Source organism: Osmerus mordax, chromosome 11 (assembly GCF_038355195.1).
Source record: "Osmerus mordax isolate fOsmMor3 chromosome 11, fOsmMor3.pri, whole genome shotgun sequence".
NCBI classification, from domain to species: domain Eukaryota; kingdom Metazoa; phylum Chordata; class Actinopteri; order Osmeriformes; family Osmeridae; genus Osmerus; species Osmerus mordax.
The window spans coordinates 4444190-4465534 of NC_090060.1; the positions used below are offsets into that span (position 1 = coordinate 4444190).

At 42.6% G+C, this 21345-nt stretch overlaps 4 protein-coding genes across 4 annotated transcripts in view; all 4 read left to right on the forward strand.

Moving 5' to 3' along the window:
* Window positions 1-49: 49 nt before the first annotated feature.
* Window positions 50-2006, forward strand: pglyrp5 (peptidoglycan recognition protein 5). Its single transcript, XM_067246781.1, has 4 exons — window positions 50-186; window positions 1216-1411; window positions 1595-1713; window positions 1825-2006. The coding sequence occupies exons 1-4, from the start codon at window positions 126-128 to the stop codon at window positions 2001-2003; spliced, it is 555 nt and encodes a 184-aa protein (XP_067102882.1). The 5' UTR covers window positions 50-125; the 3' UTR covers window positions 2004-2006.
* A 1413-nt stretch (window positions 2007-3419) lies between these two features.
* foxg1c (forkhead box G1c) lies at window positions 3420-4661 on the forward strand. Its single transcript, XM_067246920.1, has one exon. It carries the CDS (start codon window positions 3420-3422, stop codon window positions 4659-4661), a length of 1242 nt encoding a protein of 413 aa, XP_067103021.1.
* A 3066-nt stretch (window positions 4662-7727) lies between these two features.
* snrpd2 (small nuclear ribonucleoprotein D2 polypeptide) lies at window positions 7728-9078 on the forward strand. The gene is made up of 3 exons (XM_067246401.1): window positions 7728-7858; window positions 8301-8480; window positions 8659-9078. Coding segments are annotated over exons 1-3 (357 nt in total). The 5' UTR covers window positions 7728-7856; the 3' UTR covers window positions 8834-9078.
* A 4899-nt stretch (window positions 9079-13977) lies between these two features.
* vaspb (vasodilator stimulated phosphoprotein b) overlaps window positions 13978-21345 on the forward strand; it is a 36879-nt gene continuing 29511 nt past the window's right edge. The window contains 2 exon segments of the mRNA XM_067246604.1: window positions 13978-14264; window positions 14377-14432. Coding sequence (XP_067102705.1) covers window positions 14428-14432 — 5 coding nt within the window. The 5' untranslated portion in view covers window positions 13978-14264; window positions 14377-14427.

The following is a 21345-nucleotide window of genomic DNA, read 5'->3' on the forward strand; positions in this document are numbered from 1 at the left end:
CGAGGTGCTGCTACACCAACCGGAGTTATTATTCATCTGTGTGTGACACGGAAACAAGGCGTGACTCTCAGTAACCTGTCATGGATTTAAAAGCAAATGACCTGACTAACCTGAAGTGACGGCTGATGAATGAAACTATAGTGACCGAAGCGGTGGAAGGCAACTTCTGTTATAATCGAAACATGGGTAGGATTTGGTTTTTAAAGTATAACGAAAATATCATTTAAGAATGCTGCGTGTTCAGTTTGTCAATGACTACTCGAATGCGTAGCTTAGATAAACGTCTCTCTTTTCACAGACAAACAATAGCCACATCTAAATAATAGCATATAGTCTATATATCAAGGGCAGGTTTAAAATGCCACGTGTTCCATTTACAAGTTTCCGTATACATTGTTTGGATTTTGAGAATTAAATTTGTTATAATTAAACTTAAAAACGTAAACGTTTATTTTATTTCATGCTTGTGTAGCAAGTGTAGCAAATAAACAATGCAGAGTTGTATTATTCCCATCAATTTTGCTAGTTTTTTTTAAATTATAGCCTACGTTGACGTTGATGAAAGTAGAAAATAATGACATTTACATATCATACTAGTTACATAACTAATAACCTTTCAGTTTGAAGACGACCATAAGTCCTTATAGCCTATACGCACATGCGGTTACGAATGGGCACTTCATGACACTGGGCTCCTGATCTAATTCAACTTCTCAAATTCAATCATCTTTCGATGTCTTGTCACTCGGTCCAAGAACTATAGCCCACCAACTCTTTCATAGCCTACTTTCTTGTTGTTTTGTCTTTTGATTTGTCTTTTGTTTTGTCATTTCTGTGTTTCTCTCGAAGATGTTTGCACACAAGATCACTGTCTTGTTTTAGCCAAAATTATAAATAGGTTCAAATAGTGGTTTCCGTCGAATTACAGTTCCTGGAGAACTACGGTCAACAATTGCCTGATATCAATTTTCACATCAGGCTATACATGTTTTATTTATAGATGTGTAATAATTTAAAGTACTGACTCCCCTTTTGTTTTGCTGTGTCCAAAAAATTATGTAAATTACTTTAAATAATTATTTATGTATCTTTTTTTTTTTTTACAAATACCATCATGTCAGTGTAAAATAATATTTTTGCTATACATTTGCTATACATTTTTTTTTATAAATAAGAACTTAAGAACAATACAATTTCATATCTTTTCTGTTTCAGTCACAGTGGTTCCGCGCAGGCAGTGGGGAGCGGTGTCCCCTCGGTGCCGTAACACTTTGAAGGGTCCTGCCCAGAGAGCTGTGATACACCACACTGCGCTGAGCTACTGTGAGAGTCCCTGTGAATGTGTGGCAGAGCTCACCCGCATCCAGACAATGCACATGCAAGACAGAGACTTTGATGACATTGGATACAAGTACGCAACTCCTGTCCTTCCATGTAACCTAAAGTTAAGGCATGACTAAATGTAGAATGAATAATAAAATTTAGTTAGAACTGATACACCAAAATGTATTTCTTCAAATGAAAATGATCTGCTCTGTTTTAAACACAATTGGACTATTGGATCTTTACTGATATTGATATTGATTTATTTCAGCTTTCTTGTCGGTGGAGATGGTACTGTGTATGAGGGTCGTGGTTGGGGTATAGTCGGAGCACATGCCAAGGAAAACAACCATGATTCTGTTGGCATTGCATTGTTGGGCAACTTCAACAGTAAGAAAAATACAAATGAGAGTAATATATGACATACATATAATGTAAGGTGAATGTGTTATCCATGTCTTTGTACTGTATAGTGGTTCTAATACATGTTTATTCTTTTAGTTGATAGCCCCAGTCCTGCTGCCTTGTCTTCTGTCAGACAGCTTCTGCTGCACGGGATCTCACAGGGATATCTGGACACTAGATATATCCTACTTGGACACAGTGACTTGAGAGACACTGAATGCCCAGGCAAACGACTTTATGCTTCTCTACATCAATGCAAGCCTACCGATTTTTGATTTTGGAAGTGATTTATGTTCCACTATGTGGAGCAACTTTTTGTCCATTACCCTTGGATTAAGCTTGGCACATTATGATTACTCACTGGAATAGAAAATGAACCATACTGAGATATAATTTGTTCATACATTTATAAAATGACATTTTTTTGTATTTAAGTAACAATCATGAGCTGTTTTATGAAGTTGAAAACAACAAGAACGAAATATTACACAAAAAATAAAATATGTTCACATATTTTTTCAACTGTAGCTAATTTTCTGTAAAGACATCTCCAATAGAAGTGTAATTAAAGTTAATAAAAAAAGGTGCCTTTCAGAATGTGTCATTATGTTGCAGCCACCCTAGTGTGTGAAACCATAACGTTGAATGGGGGCACCTGTGCAATGTTATACAACATTATTTCGATGCAACCCTACAGCTCTGGAAAGAATTGAGAGACCACGGCACCTTTTTCTTTCATTTTCAACAGAATGGTAACATTTGCAGTGGCCTCTTAAATTGTACCCTTCCATTCCTCACTCAAAATTGTCCTTCTCAACTTTTTTTAAAATTGAAACAAAAAGGTGCAGGTCTCTTAATTTTTTCCAGAGCTGTAGATCAATTGTAAAAAGAATCCCAAATTATACACCAGCGGCGTGCAAATTGGGGGTTGGCATACATAAATTTTTATGGTTGCATTGTTTTAAAACCCAAATAATGGGTCATCAAACCTGCGATCACTGGATGAGTAACACAACACAAACACTATATGCTTATGATACCTATTGCAGAGTGCGCAACATTCCCGACATGTGCTCACTTGCATCGCATGTGGATTGTGGGGGGACCCCGTATCAAATTAAGAAAAGAGTGAAAGAGTTGAACAGTTACAGTTGCTTTTTCCTGTAACACATTTTACCTGTCAACTGTTGGGCAGTATTGCCCTCGAGGTATAGACATAACAAGCTGGGAGCTGTCCCATTCCTTGATTCTTTAAAGGTTTTCGAGTTGTTTGTTTGCTTGCAACCTATACTTTACGAATTTACCCTTGGATTAGTTACACACCTTCAATTAATTCGTCTTTTGATAGACTGATTGCCAAGTTATTGTGAAAACAGATAGAAAGGGAAGAAGTGCAGAGGCGGTCCCAGGGCGAAACTCGGGTGAATGGATTGAGTTTCACGCTCTTCGGAAGTATTATAATTGAACCTGGAAGTTCATCGATCAGTCAGCGAGATTGGCAGAGCACAAAAGTGATTCGAAGCTTTGGTTGACCATGCGCATTTGTTTCAGTTGGTTAGAAGACGTGTGCACGGGTAATGCTCAAGTGTCTTTTGCGAACATTTTCGAACACTTTTTCGAACACTTTCACCGTTGTGTGCTTTATTTCGAGGATTCAAGACATTGTTCATTTCAGGCGTTGCAAAGGGCTGATGATGAACATGGAGGATTTAAAAGCCCCAGTCAGATTTTTTCACAAATCTTCATTCAGCATCAGTAGCCTCCTATTCCGGCGAGAGGGGGTGATGAACGAGGACGGCGCCGCACTGGAAGAGAACCTCTCCCGGAACAATAAGCCCCTGGCCCGAAAGCAGTGTTTTGGAGAGCCATCTAAAACTAAAGATATCGGCGGTCGAGATGAAAAATGTAGCCTCCATGGGGACAAACGAGGTGACACCAAAGTAAAAAATGTGTCAAGAGAAAACGGAGAGCAAGTTGCGGGAGAAAGGAAGTTAAATGGAGGGGTAGAAGGGAAATCTAAACCCGAGAAACCTCCATTTAGCTATAACGCACTTATCATGATGGCTATCCGCCAAAGCCCGGAGAGAAGGCTTACACTCAACGGAATTTATGAGTTCATTATGGGAAACTTTCCCTACTATCAAGACAACAGACAAGGCTGGCAAAATTCAATCCGACACAACCTGAGCCTAAATAAGTGTTTCGTGAAAGTACCACGCCACTATGATGACCCAGGCAAAGGCAACTACTGGATGCTTGACCCCTCAAGTGACGATGTGTTCATTGGTGGCACTACTGGCAAACTCCGGCGGCGTGCAACAGTGAGTTCCAGAACGAAGCTTGCTATTAAAAGAGGTGCCCGTTTAACGTCCACCGCCGCAGCCGGTCTTACATTTGCAGGGTCATTTTACTGGCCTGTGCCATCTTTTTTAGCTCTACAACCACCCGCACACCCGCACCCGGGCGGAGGGCCATACGTAGGGCCTCATCATTCCAATTATGCCACTTCTGTTCTCTCACAACGGTCACATCACATGACTGCCTGTTCTGGAGCCGACCGGCTGTTCCAAACAAACCAGGAGACGTCTTATTTTGGAGTGAGTTGTGCACAATCCCATCGCCGCCAAATGAGCGCAGCGGCAGCTACAACGTTTACATCCTCGTCGCTGCCTTGCGCTTTGTCTCTCCCAAATCCATGCTCCCTCAACATGCTCTCTGGACAAGCCAGTTACTTTTACGCGCACCAGATGCCTCGTTCAGCGACCTTCGGTATGTGCCAAGAAGACCCCTCCGTCTCCAAGACATCTCAAGTTGGACACTTGTTATCAAATAATCCACCGTCGGAATATTTAGGAAGTGTATATGCAGAGTTCCCTAATTATTTTCCTTCAAGTAGCCCCACGAGCTCCATTTCGTGGGATGCAGGGAAATGATGAATTTAACTTGAATACGGATGAATGTGTATGCGTAAATGTCTCTTTTAGCCCAATCCTTGTACATTTGTCATGGCCTATCTTATCTATTTGTCATAGATAATGAATCTGCATAGACAATAGTTTAGAATTGTGACTTTAATGGTTGGGCATAAAACGAATCAGAAAGAACATATTTGTAGGACATTGCAGCTTGCAGTGTGAGAATAGCTTTTAATGTAGGCTACATGCTATTGAAATTACCCACTATATTTATTTTGCGCATGAGGATGTCGAAATGTAGCCTAGCTATATTTCGGTTTAAAACTCATACTGTGCCGTGTTAGTGTAAAGAAAATCATTCGAATTATGATTTTAAGGTTTTATTATAGCCAATTTCGTAGGATCGACGCCAAATGTGACAACCCGTAAATCAATTCTCGTTTTAAACTTCTAAAAAAAAAAAAAAAAAAGACATAAGTAGGTAGTCCTACAGGCATATAGGTCCGAACTTGGTGTTCGATATTTTAATAATTGTATGCTTTTGTCTTATCCTATATCTTTGCACAAAGTGCATGCACTTTCTTTGAGACCTGTCCTGTCCCTGTTTTTACATATCCCATGTTTTGTTTATCTTCCCTATTCGTAGTATTGTGGCTTCGTGTGTTGTGCGTAATTGTGCCGTTTTGCTGTTTTATTAACTCATTAAAAGTTCTTTATTAACAAATCCCTTGGTGGTCTGAAACACTAATTAATGTCTGATTACGGTTTTCAATAGCACGTAAATGTTGCACCGATAAACGGTTTAAAATGTTTTATAAAACAGGAACACATAGGCTCCCATATTTGATTAAAAGTGGGATGACGTCTAATCTCACAATAGAATAGTAGTTGAGTTTTTGAAACTGAATTATTGGCCTATTTGCTATTGTGGCGCCGTTTTCTATTCAATAATTAGACTTATTGCATTATGGTTTATTAGAATTTAGCTTTAGGCCTTTATTCGCTTACCATAGAGCTCTTATGGTCTGCATTACAATTAGCCAAACTTTGTGGTTATTCCACAGTATAGGCCTATTTCAGATACCAATTCTAAGAGGCTGCATATTTTAAGCAGGCTAGCCCATATTATGCTTTTACTTTTGTGATCAAAAATAACAGTTGGCCTCAAATCAAAGTAGTAGCCTACAAACATTATTTAATGTCCTTAACGGTATTTCACTGTGTTTGATTCTGGCTGCACGTGTCAAACTAAAGATCATCAAAAGTTCAAATCTGAAACTGCGAAGGTGTCAGTGTTACAGAAAGTTTGCAGGCCAATACGCCTAGACCACGATGTAAGTCAAGAGAGATAGACATCACAGCAGGGTGATCTCATTGATCTGGTTCTACTGTTACACTTGCACATTACATCACAGCCTGATGAACCTTCCCTCAACTTTCATGGACTCATAGGATATATAAGTTAATAAAACAGACGTGTGAGGACACAGATATGGACAGTTTTCTGGAAGTGTGCCTCCGCCATGACAAAAGAGGCTTTATGAAGACTAACCACTACTCCAAGCCCGGTCTCGAACACGATGCTGCGGATGAGCCAAATTGCTCTTGAGACGGATCATGTAACGACAGCAACAGTGTTGGAAAACTAATGGAGATACAAAGATAATAACAATATTTTCATGGCTCTGTGAATCCCTCTGATATATCCACAGAGTGGGATGGAACGACAGTTGTGGATCATCAAATATAGCTCAGATACAGGGCATTATCTCGGGGGCAACTGTAACACAATCCTAACTTTTGTAATAAATAACATATATTTCTTGACAGGTATGGCTAATAAACCCACACCTCTAAATCACCTTGCGAGGTCTCTACCACAGGCTAGAGAAAATGATTAATGGATGCAAAAGTCATCACACGTGTCTTTCATAGGCACTCACTGACACTCTACAGCCAGGCCACACACACACTCCGTCTTCTTCTTCTCCCCATACACACCACCCTATCGGCATATTTAAAGCCATGACTGAGAAGCTCACTTTACCTTTTAACACTGAAGTTTCGAGGGGCCCTATGGGGGATTTAATCTGGGGCTTATGACAGTCTCCCGTATTAAGTAAGAGTGAGTGAAGAGGGGCAAGTGCAAGGCGTTTGGCTGAGGTAGGCAAAGCTATATGTTTCATAATGATAGTCAAGCTTTGTAAACCAATCCTTAACTTGGCTTCCCAAATCAGCACAAGGGGGGTGTGATTATCCCCTAGCAAGTGCCCCCACAGGTAGAGTCGCCACCCTGTGAAATAAGGTGAGCTTGTGGTGCACCACTTGGGCGCCTGCATGTCTCTCTCTAGTAAGCCAATCTCTCAATGTCTCAGCACTATGCATGTATCTCCATCTCTCTCAAACACTTTCCCTGTTTTTGTCACTGGAGACATACAAAAGAGCTACCTGTTCAATTCCCCGACAACTGCCCTTACATGGCTTATGTTTAATGGTTTGTCATTCAATTCACTCTCAGAAATGGTTTGAGGTAGGTCTGGTTGCATTCATGTAAATTAAAGGCTACATGTGGCCTTAACTTTACTTCCCTTCAACATGGGCAAGGCTGAAGAGGTCAGTCAGTGGCTTCACTTGTAGAATAGGGAACATGATAGAAATGTAAATTTACATTTAGTCATTTAGCAGACGCTCTTATCCAGAGCGACTTACAGTAAGTACAGGGACATTCTCCCCGAGGCAAGTAGGGTGAAGTGCCTTGCCCAAGGACACAACGTCATTTTGCACAGCCTGAATCGAACCAGCAACCTTCGGATTACTAGCCCAATTCCCTAACCGCTCAGCCACCTGACTCCCTATGTATAGGGATGTATATTAAAATGTATATTAAAATTGATTTTTTTTTCAATCAAATGTTTTTATTAATTAAAAAAAATTGATTTGATGGTTAAATAATGAGCTTGCATTAGTAGTTGAACCGGTAATACTCACACCAGAGCCATGGAGAAAAGCTATTTATCTCTGACTCAAACTTGTTGGTAACCCGGAAATAATTACGACCGTTTCACAGAGCGCTCTATTGGTAACCCGGAAGTGGTAGTGTAAACTCAGAAGAGAACCACATGAACGTCGGCGCGACGATAAAGAAGCCGTAGAAACAAAAGTTGCCGGTGGAAATTTGACAATTACTCCCTTAAATACATAAATACTGCAAACATGTGAGTATAAAAAATACGTTACATGATGTATAGACTCAGTAAATATTTCTTAGGACTTGATGCAAAATGAATGGAGAATGTCGACGGCTAAAAAGCTAGCCACAACATCTAGCATGCAAACAATCTCGATAACTTAACGATCTTTTCACTGTAATTAGGCTACTAACTTGTTTTTCTACATGGTTTGTATGTTACTGCTAGATACCCCTTCTATTATAAACCAGTAACATGAACCTAATCATGAAAGGTATAGTGCTTCAGCTAGCAAGCTATTTGCTAGTTTTTCTTTATCTAAGATACTGCTAAACTCATCAATAGTAGCTAGCAAGTTCAATAGTGAGATTACAGATATGTAGGCTAGTGGTGGTATTTTAAGTAATCCATTCATTTAATCGCGTCTAGCTTTCTTGATGTAACTGACTGTTCCCATGTCCCCTTACAGGAGTCTATTAAATAAACCCAAGTCAGAGATGACCCCCGAGGAGCTCCAGAAAAGGGAGGAGGAGGAGTTCAACACAGGACCCTTGTCTGTGCTCACCCAGTCAGTCAAGAACAACACACAGGTCCTCATTAACTGCCGTAACAACAAGAAGTTACTTGGCCGTGTCAAAGCCTTTGACAGGTAAAGTTTTAACTGCTAACAATGAGCAATCCATTGTACGGTGATTTATAGATCTCTTGAAAATATACTATATCTAAGACCACACTCCAATGTAACTGTCTTCATAATTCTCCTTCAAATAGTGCTTTTTTGCTGTTCTTTGACTAACATCAGCGCATTTTGATTCTCATCAATGCAGGCACTGCAACATGGTCCTGGAGAATGTAAAGGAGATGTGGACAGAAGTTCCCAAGAGTGGCAAGGGCAAGAAGAAGTCCAAGCCAGTGAACAAGGACCGCTACATCTCCAAGATGTTCCTGAGAGGAGATTCTGTCATTGTGGTCCTGAGGAACCCCCTCATTACTGGGAAATAAACTTCTGTCTAGTTGCGTGCCTTTTGATAGAGATGCTAGCAAAGGGCTGTCATTGTGGAAATTCTGTGTTGGATCATTGTGTGTGTGCCTGTTTTGCATCACAAGTTGGTAGTGGGGGAAGGCGATAATGGCAGACTTTGAATTGCTGATCAATGTGTAAGGCATGTACATTTTCTGTTTTGTTTTGGGACATTTTGTCTTTTTTTCATTTTGCTAATTAAAGTGGTGGAGAGGGATTGAAAAGACTTGCTGTCAAGATTTGTACTTTCCCATTCTGTCTTTTACTCGATTATCTACAATTTACTTTTTGCTGAATGCAGTAGATTTGACTAAACCGCTGCCGTATTGGTTAAGAGTGCCATATATAATACATAAATGACATTTGTATAATTCCAATTTATAGTTCAAATGAAAGTCTTCTCGAGTGAGGGGTGCAAAGATCTCTAACTTCAGATTCTTTGTCTCTTCACCCCCCCCCCCCCCCCCCCCTCGCCGTCACCTCTCTCCCCTCGCCTGTTTCCCCTGGCGGAAGCTTGGGTGTCAGTGTTGATTTCAGTCGTCAGGGCTCAATCTGTGACAAACTGCTGTTTAAAGAGGTCCTGCATTATTGATGAGACCAGATGTGCTGACTGTCACTTCACACCCTGTTCTCTCCGTTTCAGTCTCTCCCTCGCCACCGTTCATCCCCTCTGACCACTTTGTTAGTTGTCTGGAGCTTCTCTCCACTTCTGAAGGAGTTGGCATTTCACTCGTGGCAACTGTATGGCATATGCTGTCAGCATCGAGATTCAGAGATGAGTTACTTTATTGGTCTATGTGCAGGAGGACTAAGACTGCTTTGTAGGTCTCTTAAAATTACTGGTTTATCACCAGAAATGTGGAAGTTTGGTAGGTTGTCCTGGTGGGTCAAAGGTTACCTTGTTGCCTTTGGGGCATCAAGTTGGGGTCAGTTTGACATGATCACGTTATGTCTATAATCGCTGCCCCCACCTAACAGTTGCTGTTCTGGAAATGGACAGGATTGATGAGTTTTGGAAATAATGTCTGTCTCTCATTGAAAATCTTTAAGATTTTCAGATTTATATCAGGATATTCATGATAAGTATGTGTTGGATCCCGATTTGACATATTTGCTATGATTGATTCCTTACTGCCAGCAGGTGTGTTTTTGTGTGTGCATCTTCTCTCTACAAGTCTATTTCAGACCCACTTGTCATGACTCATACCAAATTTCCTGTCACTGCGCTTTTCCCATGCTCTTTCTTCACCTTCCTTGCCATTCAAGCTTGAGGCTCCTTCGAGTAACAGGTTTGATGTAACCATGATGGGCAAGTAATAGCCTCTTCATGCCCTATGTTCCCCTTCATGACACTGCCTTGAGGGGCCCAGCAGCTGTGGTGTTCTTCCTTCAGCCTGTGTTTGGGTCGAGGTTGTGACTTTGATTTAAAGCTTTCAGGTGAAGCCTCCAGGGATGTTATGGTCTGTAAACTGTATTTGCAAGGATGGTGGGCCTTGTAGAAGGTTTGTGGCGAATTGTGTGCCTTTAGTGAATCATTCCTGTTAACAGGGCCGGAGTGGGACCCATTTTCATCCCGTGCGTGTATTGGCCAAAACCAGCCCATCCCCACCAGGGGCCGAGCCATACATTGTAAACATTTGGGGCTTACCCCGAACCAAGGACCTAGTCAAGGTTTGGATGTGAGGAAAAATCCGAACGAGATTTTTTGCATTAATTTCATTGCAAAATACTTTTTGGAGCTTTGTGTAGGCTACTCATATTGTTACTGTAGAGCTAGTCTATAGTTTCCAGAAATTACAACCCACACTTTTAGCTACCTGAAAGATTCGGGGCTTTTGAGAAAACATATTTTTCCCAACCTTCCAGGAACAGATTTATGAAGTGACAGATCTTTTTCACCTGGCTTTTTCAGTTCCGCATCTTTTTACCATCCATTTTATTCTTTTCGCATCAGCTTAATCTTGCTAACTCACTCCACAACAATAAATGATAGTTTAGTGTTGTCTCCATGGCAACAACCTTGGTATACGCGCTCGTGTTTGAGAACTGAAAACGGCACTTTCTAATGCACGTTCTGATCATGCGCGTATTCAAACTAAAACCTAGTAGGCCTATAGCTTATTAGCTTACTGATCATAACAACGATAGCCCCAAAACATTGCGGTTAGCCAAAACATGAAGCATACATTGTGAAAAAACAAATAAGTGCCAAAGGGAAGAACCATAAGAGCATGTAGTTAAACAAGTTACAATTAAACAACATGAACCTCAAAAGTGCAAGAGTGTACCTATAGAAAAGCAAGCAACAATAATATATTTCACAGCGTGTAGCCTACAAGAATTTTAAATCCTTCTATAAGAGTAATTGTGTTCCTGGAGGAAACGATCAGGTCCAGCAAATTGTAAGTAGCCTACCGTTGTATAGGCTACTCCCGGAACAAGCGCGTCTTGAGCCTTTTCTTGAAGGTGGGGAGACTGTCTCTGATGGAGGTGGGAAATTGATTCCATCATTGGGGGGCCAGACAGGAGAAGAGCTTGTGTTGGGACCGGGCGCTCTTGAGCGGTGGGACCACCAGACGGTTGTCAGAAGAACTTAACACATATAGTTTTATTCGGTGTGTGAAAAAACAAAGAGAAAGCGGGCGATCTGCCGGCCCAATTTATGAGCGGGCAGTGCGGCCCACCGGGAATTCTCCCGATTCTCCCGATGGCCACTCGGGGCCTGCCGTGTAGCCAGATGTTGTTTGGGTAAATTCAATGTGCTGGACTTACTTATATGAGGATCTCCAGTCATTGCTGAATGGTAGGGCCACTGTGGAAAGAAGAGGTTGAAATTATCTTCTCTCACGTTTCCTCACAATAAGACTCTTAAAAAGTCCAGTTCCCTCCAGATTTTGGAGTGAGTAATCCGCAACAGGAAGGGGGATGTTTTATTCAGTAGGCAGGCAGGCAAAAGTAGCGATAAGAGGGGAAGTGTGATTATGATAGCGATCGGCCATGCGTCGATACTCTCCCATCCGCGCAACGCGACACCACCGCCAGGCGCGGCTCGCACTCGCCATCGATCGGGCCCAGTAATCTGAAGCGCCGCAGTTTGTTTCCAAGCAGATCTATGGTCGTGGTGTCAACGCCGTGAGGCAGGTGGAGAGAGTGGCAGAAGGTATCAACTCAGTATAAACACACACATACACACCACGCACGCGATAGGTCACTCAGAGAGCTGATTGTGAATGATAAAGTAGCCTGGTCATTTAACATGTGTGACTATACTGTGAAAATAAATTAAGTAGGCCTAGTTGTTGTGCGACTTCGAAACGGTTTGATAGCCTGCCTCAAATTGTAGTGTTGAGGGCAAAATGTGAACGTGCTATGAAAATGTGGAACATATTGGTCCAAGTGGATCTTGTTAGTTCAGTTAGACTATTGTTATTTTACATGTTAATAATCAAATTTGTTTAATAAGAGAAATATTGGCTACAACTCTGTGTGTCTACAGCATTTATCGTATTAGTTTCCCCCCTAAACATGATAGGCTACCACAACTCGCCAGACAAGACAACGGAATGGGACCACGATGTAGGCCTACAGACCATGATAAAAAGGATCGACTGCCATCTAACGGCAATGAATAACGGTGCATGTTATTTAGTCACACTGTAGAGGGCGCTCTTACAATGCAATTGGTGCAATGGGCATTCTGTATTGGCTATACCCAGACCACGTAGACTCTGCACCCCTCTCTCTCTCCTCTCACTCTGCTTACATTCCCTTCCTGCCATGTGTGTAGGCCTACACACCTTCTTTCGTGTTCATGCAATTGCATTTATTATCGTATTTAAAGTAGTAAAATGAGGTCATTGTTGTCTAGACAGTTTGCTGAATTTGACTATCTTGTCCATTCTGTAAACAGTTCCTGGAACACTATTCTACCAATTGTTTGTGTGCAAAACATCTCAATGTGGTTGTGTCATACAGTAAGCTTCATCCCCTTTAAGACTAATACTTAACCGGTCCCCATTTACAGACGGATTGTCATGACCAAGTCAAGTTGACTCTACCTTTCTGTAACATAGAGTGCTATATACATAATGCGGTCTCTGCAATGGACACAAACACACACAAATGTAATTGTCACCCCAAGCATGATTTCTGCCACAGTCATTTCTGTGTTTGTTTAAACTTACATGGCAATAAAAACGGATTCTGATTCCATTGTTAGATCTCACTCTCACTGTCCAGACACTCAAATATTTCCTTAACCTTTCCTTAACCACTCACTTGTGTCTAACAGGTCTACCAACAAAGTGTACCCTTTTATGGAGCAAGAGAACTGACAGAAGGCTCTAGAAAAGTGACACAAGGAAGGAGAAAAAACTCAAATGGCTGCTGGAGAATTTGCTTGTGACTGATCCACTTTCAAAACCCCACCAACATATACACCACAGTCCCAACCCACACTCACAATTTTTCTCCCCTGTCCTCCACAAAATTACACGCTTGATGGAGAAAAATCTGATTATATAATTAACATGAAGCTTACATAATGGCTTGGAATTGTATTATATTTAAAGCATTGCTGTATGGTGCTGTTTTAGAGGCCAACCACATTTAATAAAAACGGCCATATGACATGACATACTATCAGTTACTCAGCAGATTGTGGAATAGTCATCTGGGTGTGTGTGTTTGTGCGTGTGTTTGTGCTGATCAGTGCTTTAGATGTTTACACATGCAATGCAGACGTAATGCATTCTTTCCTCCTCTGCTCCAGTGAGGAATGCAGTGTATGATTAGGCTATGTCACCTGTGTTACCTTCAACTTGGTTATGGAGATACCAGATTTTTCATGATGTCAAGTAGGCTAATAATCTAGAACACATAGCCCTACATCCTGTGAGCCTTTTATCCGTGAAAGACAAAGACATAGGCGTTTCTGTCCATCTATAATGCCTTTAACACACTTTGTGTGTCGGCCTATGGATATCAGCCTATGGATATCAGCGGTTGAATGCACATCGGTGTGTTAGGCATATACAGTTCAGCCACTAGGGAAAGGAGTTTTTTTTATCAAGCGAGGGGAGGGGTAAGCTTGGAATGAAAGCCTACTTCGGAGCTGGCGGCGGGTTGGGCCAGACACCAATGAATTACACCGACCTGCGACCGGGAGTAAAGTCTGGCAAAAAAAATCTCAGCTTTGTCGATCAAGAAACGTAAAGTAGTTTACTCTTTGACAAAACATATTTGTTAACAAAAACCGTAGTTTTTGTTTGATCGGAGAAGGTTTAATCTCTTCGCGCGGACAGGCTATTTAGAAACGATGAGTCTTGGATACTGATTGGAGTTGACAAGCCCGCTCCTACTGTATCCACTCTTTCACCCCCACCCCCTCTTCAAAACCAGGAAATCGTCGAAGTCCTTGTCTTTATCGTGCTTGTGGCACTCACCTTTTTTGCTTGTAGTTGTGAATGTCGCAAGAACTGTCGATTTGTATTTCTTTTTTTGCTTTTTAACCCCCGGGCCGTAGATCTGAAGTCAACGAAACTGCATCGGAGAGGATCTCCGCTCTCGCCTAACAATGAGGTGGGTAAGCGGGTCGTATCTGATCGTTCTTGTACGCTATGTGTGGTTTTTGGACAACCGTACAGTGCAGTAGAGGGAGGGTTTTGCTATTGTAGTCCACAATGTATTGATATAGCATAACTGGCTTAAGTTTTTCGTATAGAGTTTATACCACGGGTTTGACTCAACTCAAGCTGTTGCATGATATGGCTCTTCTCGATCAAGAATCAAAGTAACCGTATTTTACTTACAATGTTACAACTGATTTGTTTCACAGGCTTTCATTTTGATCTTATCACTTTTTGTAGCTTGACGAAAATCCCTTCAAGTAGGAGCTAGGCGAACCAGAGCGGTTGGAGTTTCCAGCTCTGTCCGATATCAGTCCATAAGAAACTTCTGCCTGTTGTAACCGCTGAAAAATGCCAAATTGTATTGAAACCAATCTGAAACCTATCTTACCATGTACCAAGTAATTTGAAAAATGACTTACGTGTGTAGGAATCTGAGCTTTTGCCAGCGGCTTAAGGCCTAGTCGCCTTTCTGTCTGACATAGGCCTACATTTATTGGAAAATCATTTTTTTTAATGGTAGTTAGATAGACAACGTTGCGTGTCAGTGATGTTGTAGGCCTACGCTGCAGGGTCGTTCATTGTGCACTATTATTAAAATGCAGCTGTCTGGCTGTCGTTCAGCACGACGAAGCCACTCTTTTTGGAATCCAAAAAGTATTTGTTCCCCCCGTGGGAGTTGACCAGGGTTGTACCCGGAACCAAATTGCCCCATGCATAAAACACTCAAGTCCAGAAATTCCACATCCTGTCACAGCCTGTGCAGTTGGCAATTACATACTTTGAAGCTACAGCTCTTGGTTAGGTCATTTCTGGGTCTTGCTTTGATTCAAACTGTTGGCCCCATGAATAAAAAACATACATCGTTTTCAACCAGACCGTTCATTGAGGATGCAGTTTTATGTTATGCCTGTTATGATCTCCGTTAGTTGTATAACTGTAGTTCTTTTCTCTAGCTAATCTCATATTGTCTCTACAAAACAAATATGGAGAGCTACTGGTGAGCTTTTCTCCTGAAACAATACACCTGTTGATGTTGTTGTTTTGAACAAGAGTAGTCTTTTTGGTTTAACTGATGTCCCTCAGGAATGTAAAGAGAAAGAGAGGGATTGTGATAGCAGTGTCAGTAATCCCATTGACTAGTATCTGGATAGTGCTTTGACTTTGTTAAAGCCAGCACTGACCTATAGGCCTGCTGAATGAATGGTCAGCTGTCCTAAAGCGGTCACTTCATTTACCTTGCTTGCATAATAGGTGAGGAAAGGAATGTGGTCACATATTCAGGTTCATTGTACTCCACCGTCTCTACCGGTATGTGAGTGGTGACACAACTTTTGATAGGTCAAGTGTTCAACACTTTTTCCCAGTACTCCAGTACAGACTCCCAAGCTGACACAGCAACTGTAGAAATGCCCACCTCATTCAGTCATCACAAACACATGGATGGCTCTATTTTCTAACCAAACTGGGTGAAATATGCAAATAAGCCACAATCCAACCATCAATCTTTTGCGTTGCTTCCCTCCAGACTGTATAACCTGTGACACAGGAAGTAGTCTTTGTCCGTATGCAGTATAAATCATCTGGTACCATTTTGGATGGTAGACACTATATACATACTATGTATTAGGGTAGTATGGGTATTGGGATGCAGTGATGGTTGTTATCAAACCAACATTTGCTCTGAATTGTTTGTCATATCTGCGAGTGGCACAAACCCCATATCAGTCGGCGCTGAGGTAAAACATGTGCTCTAGGTATGTGTGTTACGATGTGGGAGAATCGGTGTGTCGTCTCGCAATGCAGTGTGAGTTTAGGCTTCCAGAAATGGTTTTTGGCTTTTCCCTTTCCACAGTTCTTTCTCTACTGATGTCTGTTTAGGCTGCATTGACCTGTTTGCCTCTGCTGGACAGTTGGTTCATGCTGTAACAGTACAGGGCAGATTTTAAAGTGGCTACAAAAACGAATGGATTGAAATTCTACTTGCACTTCCCCCGAACTCGCCCCTCGCCCCCCCCCTCCCCCCATCATTGGTGACCCTGTGACCCTGTGACCCCAGGCCAATGGCTGTTGTTTGTATATTCTTCCAACTTTTTAGCGCCTCCCTACTAGGCAAGTCAAGTAATTAGTATATTGGCTAAACATTAGCAACACAGGATTTGCACTTAAATGTCCTTTTGTTGTTTTATCTTTTTATCTATTCACGCAGGGACTCCGCCCACAAGCAATGGCCTCTACTTTCACATTTGATAACAATAAAACTCAGACCTAATTGTGCCTATGGAAAATCTTATTTGTAATGAATTAAGCAGTTGCTCTTTATTCCCAGCACCCGAAGCAGAGAGAGAAAGAAAGTGGGGCTGTGCATGTTGATTAATTCATGATAAAAAATTCACCTCAGAAGAGCTTTATTTCCCAGCTTGGCAGTGTAGCCAGGTAGCTCTTCAAAAAGTTCATCCTTTCAAGGTATCTTGCTAATATAGAACTTTGAGCTCTTGCCTTGTGACATCTGTTTATGTCCAACACTTGATTAACCCTTACATTTGAGCCCAATTGGTTCTACCTCGTCTCACGCACATAAATAGGCCTTTATGTGAGCCTGCCTCAAGATTAGACGCATTGCTACAGGAGTGGCTCAACATACAAAACCTTCTATTGTCTCAGTAGTGACAAATCCAGTTTCCTCGGTTCTAGCTGGTTCTTTTTCTTCTTTTGTCTTGCGTTGAGGCTGCGATGTTCCCTCCACTCAGGGCCGAAGCTCGCATATGGCCTGATCTGGGACTGTAGCCTGGGGTTGGGTTGGGTTGGGGGGGGGGGGGTGAAATCCATCTCAATTGTGGATTCACCCCCTGCAAACCGAACAAAAAAAAACACCTCAAAGTTCACATTTTGTCTTCAGCATCACCCCCGTATTCCCATTTTTAGACCTGACTGCTCTGTGTGTGTGTGTGGCTGTTTTTAAATCCCTGGATACTTGTGATCTACTGTACAGTGTTTCACTAACGGGTCACCTAGCTTCTTCATAGGATTATCCTAATGGCCGTGTACAAACCACTGTCGGGTGTGTTTTTACAGATGGTTAAAGCAGGATCTGCGCTCAGGAAACTTGTGTGGAAGCCAAGTGTGAGTGGCAATGACTGGACAGTCCTGGGCCCTGACATCATCGTTCTTCCAAAGCTTGTTGTGGGTAGCCATGCTGTAATGATTTGATGCATGGTCAGCAATGGCCGCCTGCAAATGCCCGTGCAGGAGGGTTCAGGATGGTGCCACTCCATAATGGAGCATAATGGACGTGTGTGTGAAACGGTTTTATATTGTCAGACATCACAAACGCACTCTCTCGTGTCAACTGAGCCTCACTTAGGGCACTGGCTGAGCAGGACTGCAATGAGAGAAGGCTCTCCTCCAAAAATGCTCTGTTTGATTGTGGTAGACTTAATTCATACATTTTAGTATGAATTAAGGTAGAGATTTAGTTTTTAGGGGAGCTATTCGAGTGCAATCTTTTCTTCAATTTTTTTCTCTGACTCTTCGTACAGTGGCATGGGTTAACTATGTTTAAATCATCATTAGCAAACTTGTAACTTCTCCATCTAAGTTTTGAAATGTGCTAAGTGACATATAAATAACACACTCCATGTTAAGAAGACCACTGATCCTCATTCCATTGCTGCCCCCTCCAGAAACACGTTTACACAGGCATAAATACTTTACAGTGACCACAGTGTTGGCCCAACACTTGAATCTGTGCTTAAAACTGCAAAAATACTAGCTACAGCTAACATTCACCCATGCCAAATTCAAATAAATGATTGTGGTCCGTGGTTCTACTTTGCTTATTGTGTGTATATGTGTGGAGATATTGAGGTTCTGTCTATTGTTACCTGGTCCCTAACGTTGAAATTATTACAGGGAACGAGGAACTGAAAACAAACCCATCTTAGATGGAGAACTGAGATTAAAGCACAGTGTGGTATATATGATATGGTTTGGATATTTACACTGTTTCCATCACGGTCCGATTTAAGTCAGTGCAGCCAAACTTGACACACCGTATCCTCATCTCAGGACAGCCAAGAGAGGCGTTTCTCTGTGCCATCCAATACTAGGGGGGAGGGGGGGCTTCTTCCCCAGGATGATGCTCATCAGCTATAGTCGAGAGAAGGGACGCTTCGGCCTGTAAAAGGAAATTAAACACAGCGAGGAGGGGAGAGTGAGAGAGAGAGACGGCTGATTGTGTTGTTCCAAATAAGGGCATAGACCAGGCCGGTCACGCCCCTGCCTTTTGAGAGCCGTGAAGGCTAGAATTATACCCCCACATCCCCCCTTTCCTCGACCCTCTCAAGTGGCTAGATCCTGAAGAAGGAGGAGGCCTGCCCACTGACAACCCAAGAAATGTGTGTGTGTGTCCCCAATCATCATTTGGGGGGGGGGGGGGGGGGGGGGGGTTTGGATGCCAGAAGAACACAGGCACTGATGAGTCAGCACACAAAGAATGCTGAGTGGTTTTATATCTCAAGTCTGACGGGGAGAGCAAGACCTCCAAAAAGTCTGTGTCTGAACCAAACTGAATACAGATGGCGAACAAAGCTAAAGCCGAATCGGAGCCTCAGGCGGCAGGGACGAGGAGACGGCTGTAAACGGTCCAGAAAGCCCACCTAGACGGTACTGTGTGGCTGATTCTGAGAGCCCGGGAAAAAAAACCATAGCCTGCAGCATGTGTGTTTGCAGCAGGCTAGAACCTGTGGAGCTTCAGGAATGAGAGAGAGAGAGAGAGAGAGAGAGAGAGAGAGAGAGAGAGAGAGAGAGAGAGAGAGAGAGAGAGAGAGAGAGAGAGAGAGAGAGAGAGAGAGAGAGAGAGAGAGAGAGAGAGAGAGAGAGAGGAGAGAGAGAGAGAGAGAGAGAGAGAGAGAGAGAGAGAGAGAGAGAGAGAGAGAGAGAGAGAGAGAGAGAGAGAGAGAGAGAGAGAGAGAGAGAGAGGGAGAGAGGGAGAGAGGGGAGAGAGGGGAGAGAGGGAGAGAGGGAGAGAGGGAGAGGGAGAAGAGAGAGGGAGAGAGAGAAGAGAGAGAGAAAGGGCAAGAGACAGAAAGAAGGAAGGTGAGAAAGTTGTTCAGGTTAAGACACAGCTCCTGGTCCTTTTTTTTTTGAAACCCTAGTCCAGAATCCGTCGAACGGAACCCAGACTCCAAAAGACACGAATAGAATTCGAGTTTCCTTCAACCCCATCTCACTACAGTGTCGTTTGCCTGTGAGGTGTCTTGGCCCCCAGATGTTGCTATACGTGCTTCACAGTCCACCGTTGTTGCTCTACTTGTTCAGAGAAGACCTGTCTGTGTCTGTCGTATGGACTAGGGCTGTGTGTCGCGGTGTGACGCCACTCAAATGGCTGGAGGCCGTGTGGGCGGCTCGCTGTGCTGTACCTTTTGGACTGGTCCCTTCAGCAGGTCTGGATGATGGGCGAGACTTGTGGTAGATTCATACCAACTAAAACTTCTGGTCTTTTTGTGGCCTTTGCTGCTTTTAGAGATTGTGACCGTGTGTGTACGTGTATTAGGAGGAAGAAAGGGGAAAGAGTGTTTATCTCTGTTCATGATTTTCTGGGTTACAGCCTCACAGTCAACGTTTCATGCGTGTTTGTAGGTTCGCATGGGTAGGTCCATGTGGACCTGCACTAGAGAGAGAGAGAGAGAGAGAGAGAGAGAGAGAGAGAGCAGGTTGTATGGTGCTTCATGAAGACTGTAGACCAGGTTATTTTTACTCTTCCTTTAAGAATGTGTGATGTCCCCATCTGCATCATCATGTACCTCGCCGAAATGGGGCCTCTATTTTTATCAGGCATGAAAGAGGGACTAGGTGTTGGTCAGAGTATTGCTTGACATTTTTATAGAGTTTATCATTTTTTTCTCCCTTCCTGTACTTCAGCTTTTCAACAGGGTTTAAGAATGGCCTGAGATGGAGGAATGTTCAATATTTTCTCTCCTTTTCATGCCTTTTCTAAAGGCAAGTACCCTTTCACAGTTCTGAATCAGGCCCTAGCCCGTCATTACACACACCCACTGTGTGTTTCAACATGACTCATACCATTCATATGCTCTGAAACGTGTAAGATCTCCAAGACCATATTCACACCCAAATCGTCCCATTTTCTGAAGGGAGAAACACACATTTTTGAAGTCTGAAAATGGAAAAAGAAGGCAACTATAACATGTCAAAGTCCTGGCTGAGCGTTGTATAAAGACCCCGATTGACAGAACAGGGAGCCATGGATGTAGGGAAATGAGACACTGTGTGGTGAAAGCGCATGGTGGTAGTCTCGGGTAAACAGAGAGAAAGAGAGAAAAAATGGAGGGAGGGGGCAGGGAGACAGAGGCACTGGGCCTGCCTGTACTTGACAGTACTTTTGGTAAAGCTGTAAACACAGCCTTATACAGACATGGAGCGTGTGCCCCAGCCTTGCGCTGCAGTTTCCTGTTAACCCCTCAGTGACCGGCAAACTCGGTACTACTGCTAGGCTATTGGTTCTCCAGACTAGGAAAGTTTGTGTTTGACTCGGAGCCAGCGAGGAACCTGCAACAGACGGAATCGATTTTTTAAAGAGGAACTCAAAACGTACCACTGTTCCGACCTATATACCTATTGTTTTCCTCTGCTCATTTTCAGGGTGTTTCCTGTTATTAGTAGGTTTATCTAAGGTGTGTTTCTTTATCTTGATCAACACTTTTGATAGCAGTGCTTGTTCTCAGGAACAGACTGACTTGTTTCACCATGCAAGCCAAGCTACGCAACCCTTGAAATATGTGATTAAGGGTTATTTGTAATGCTTAGACTCTGAAAGAAAAAAACATATTCAACCAGTGACCAAGTTT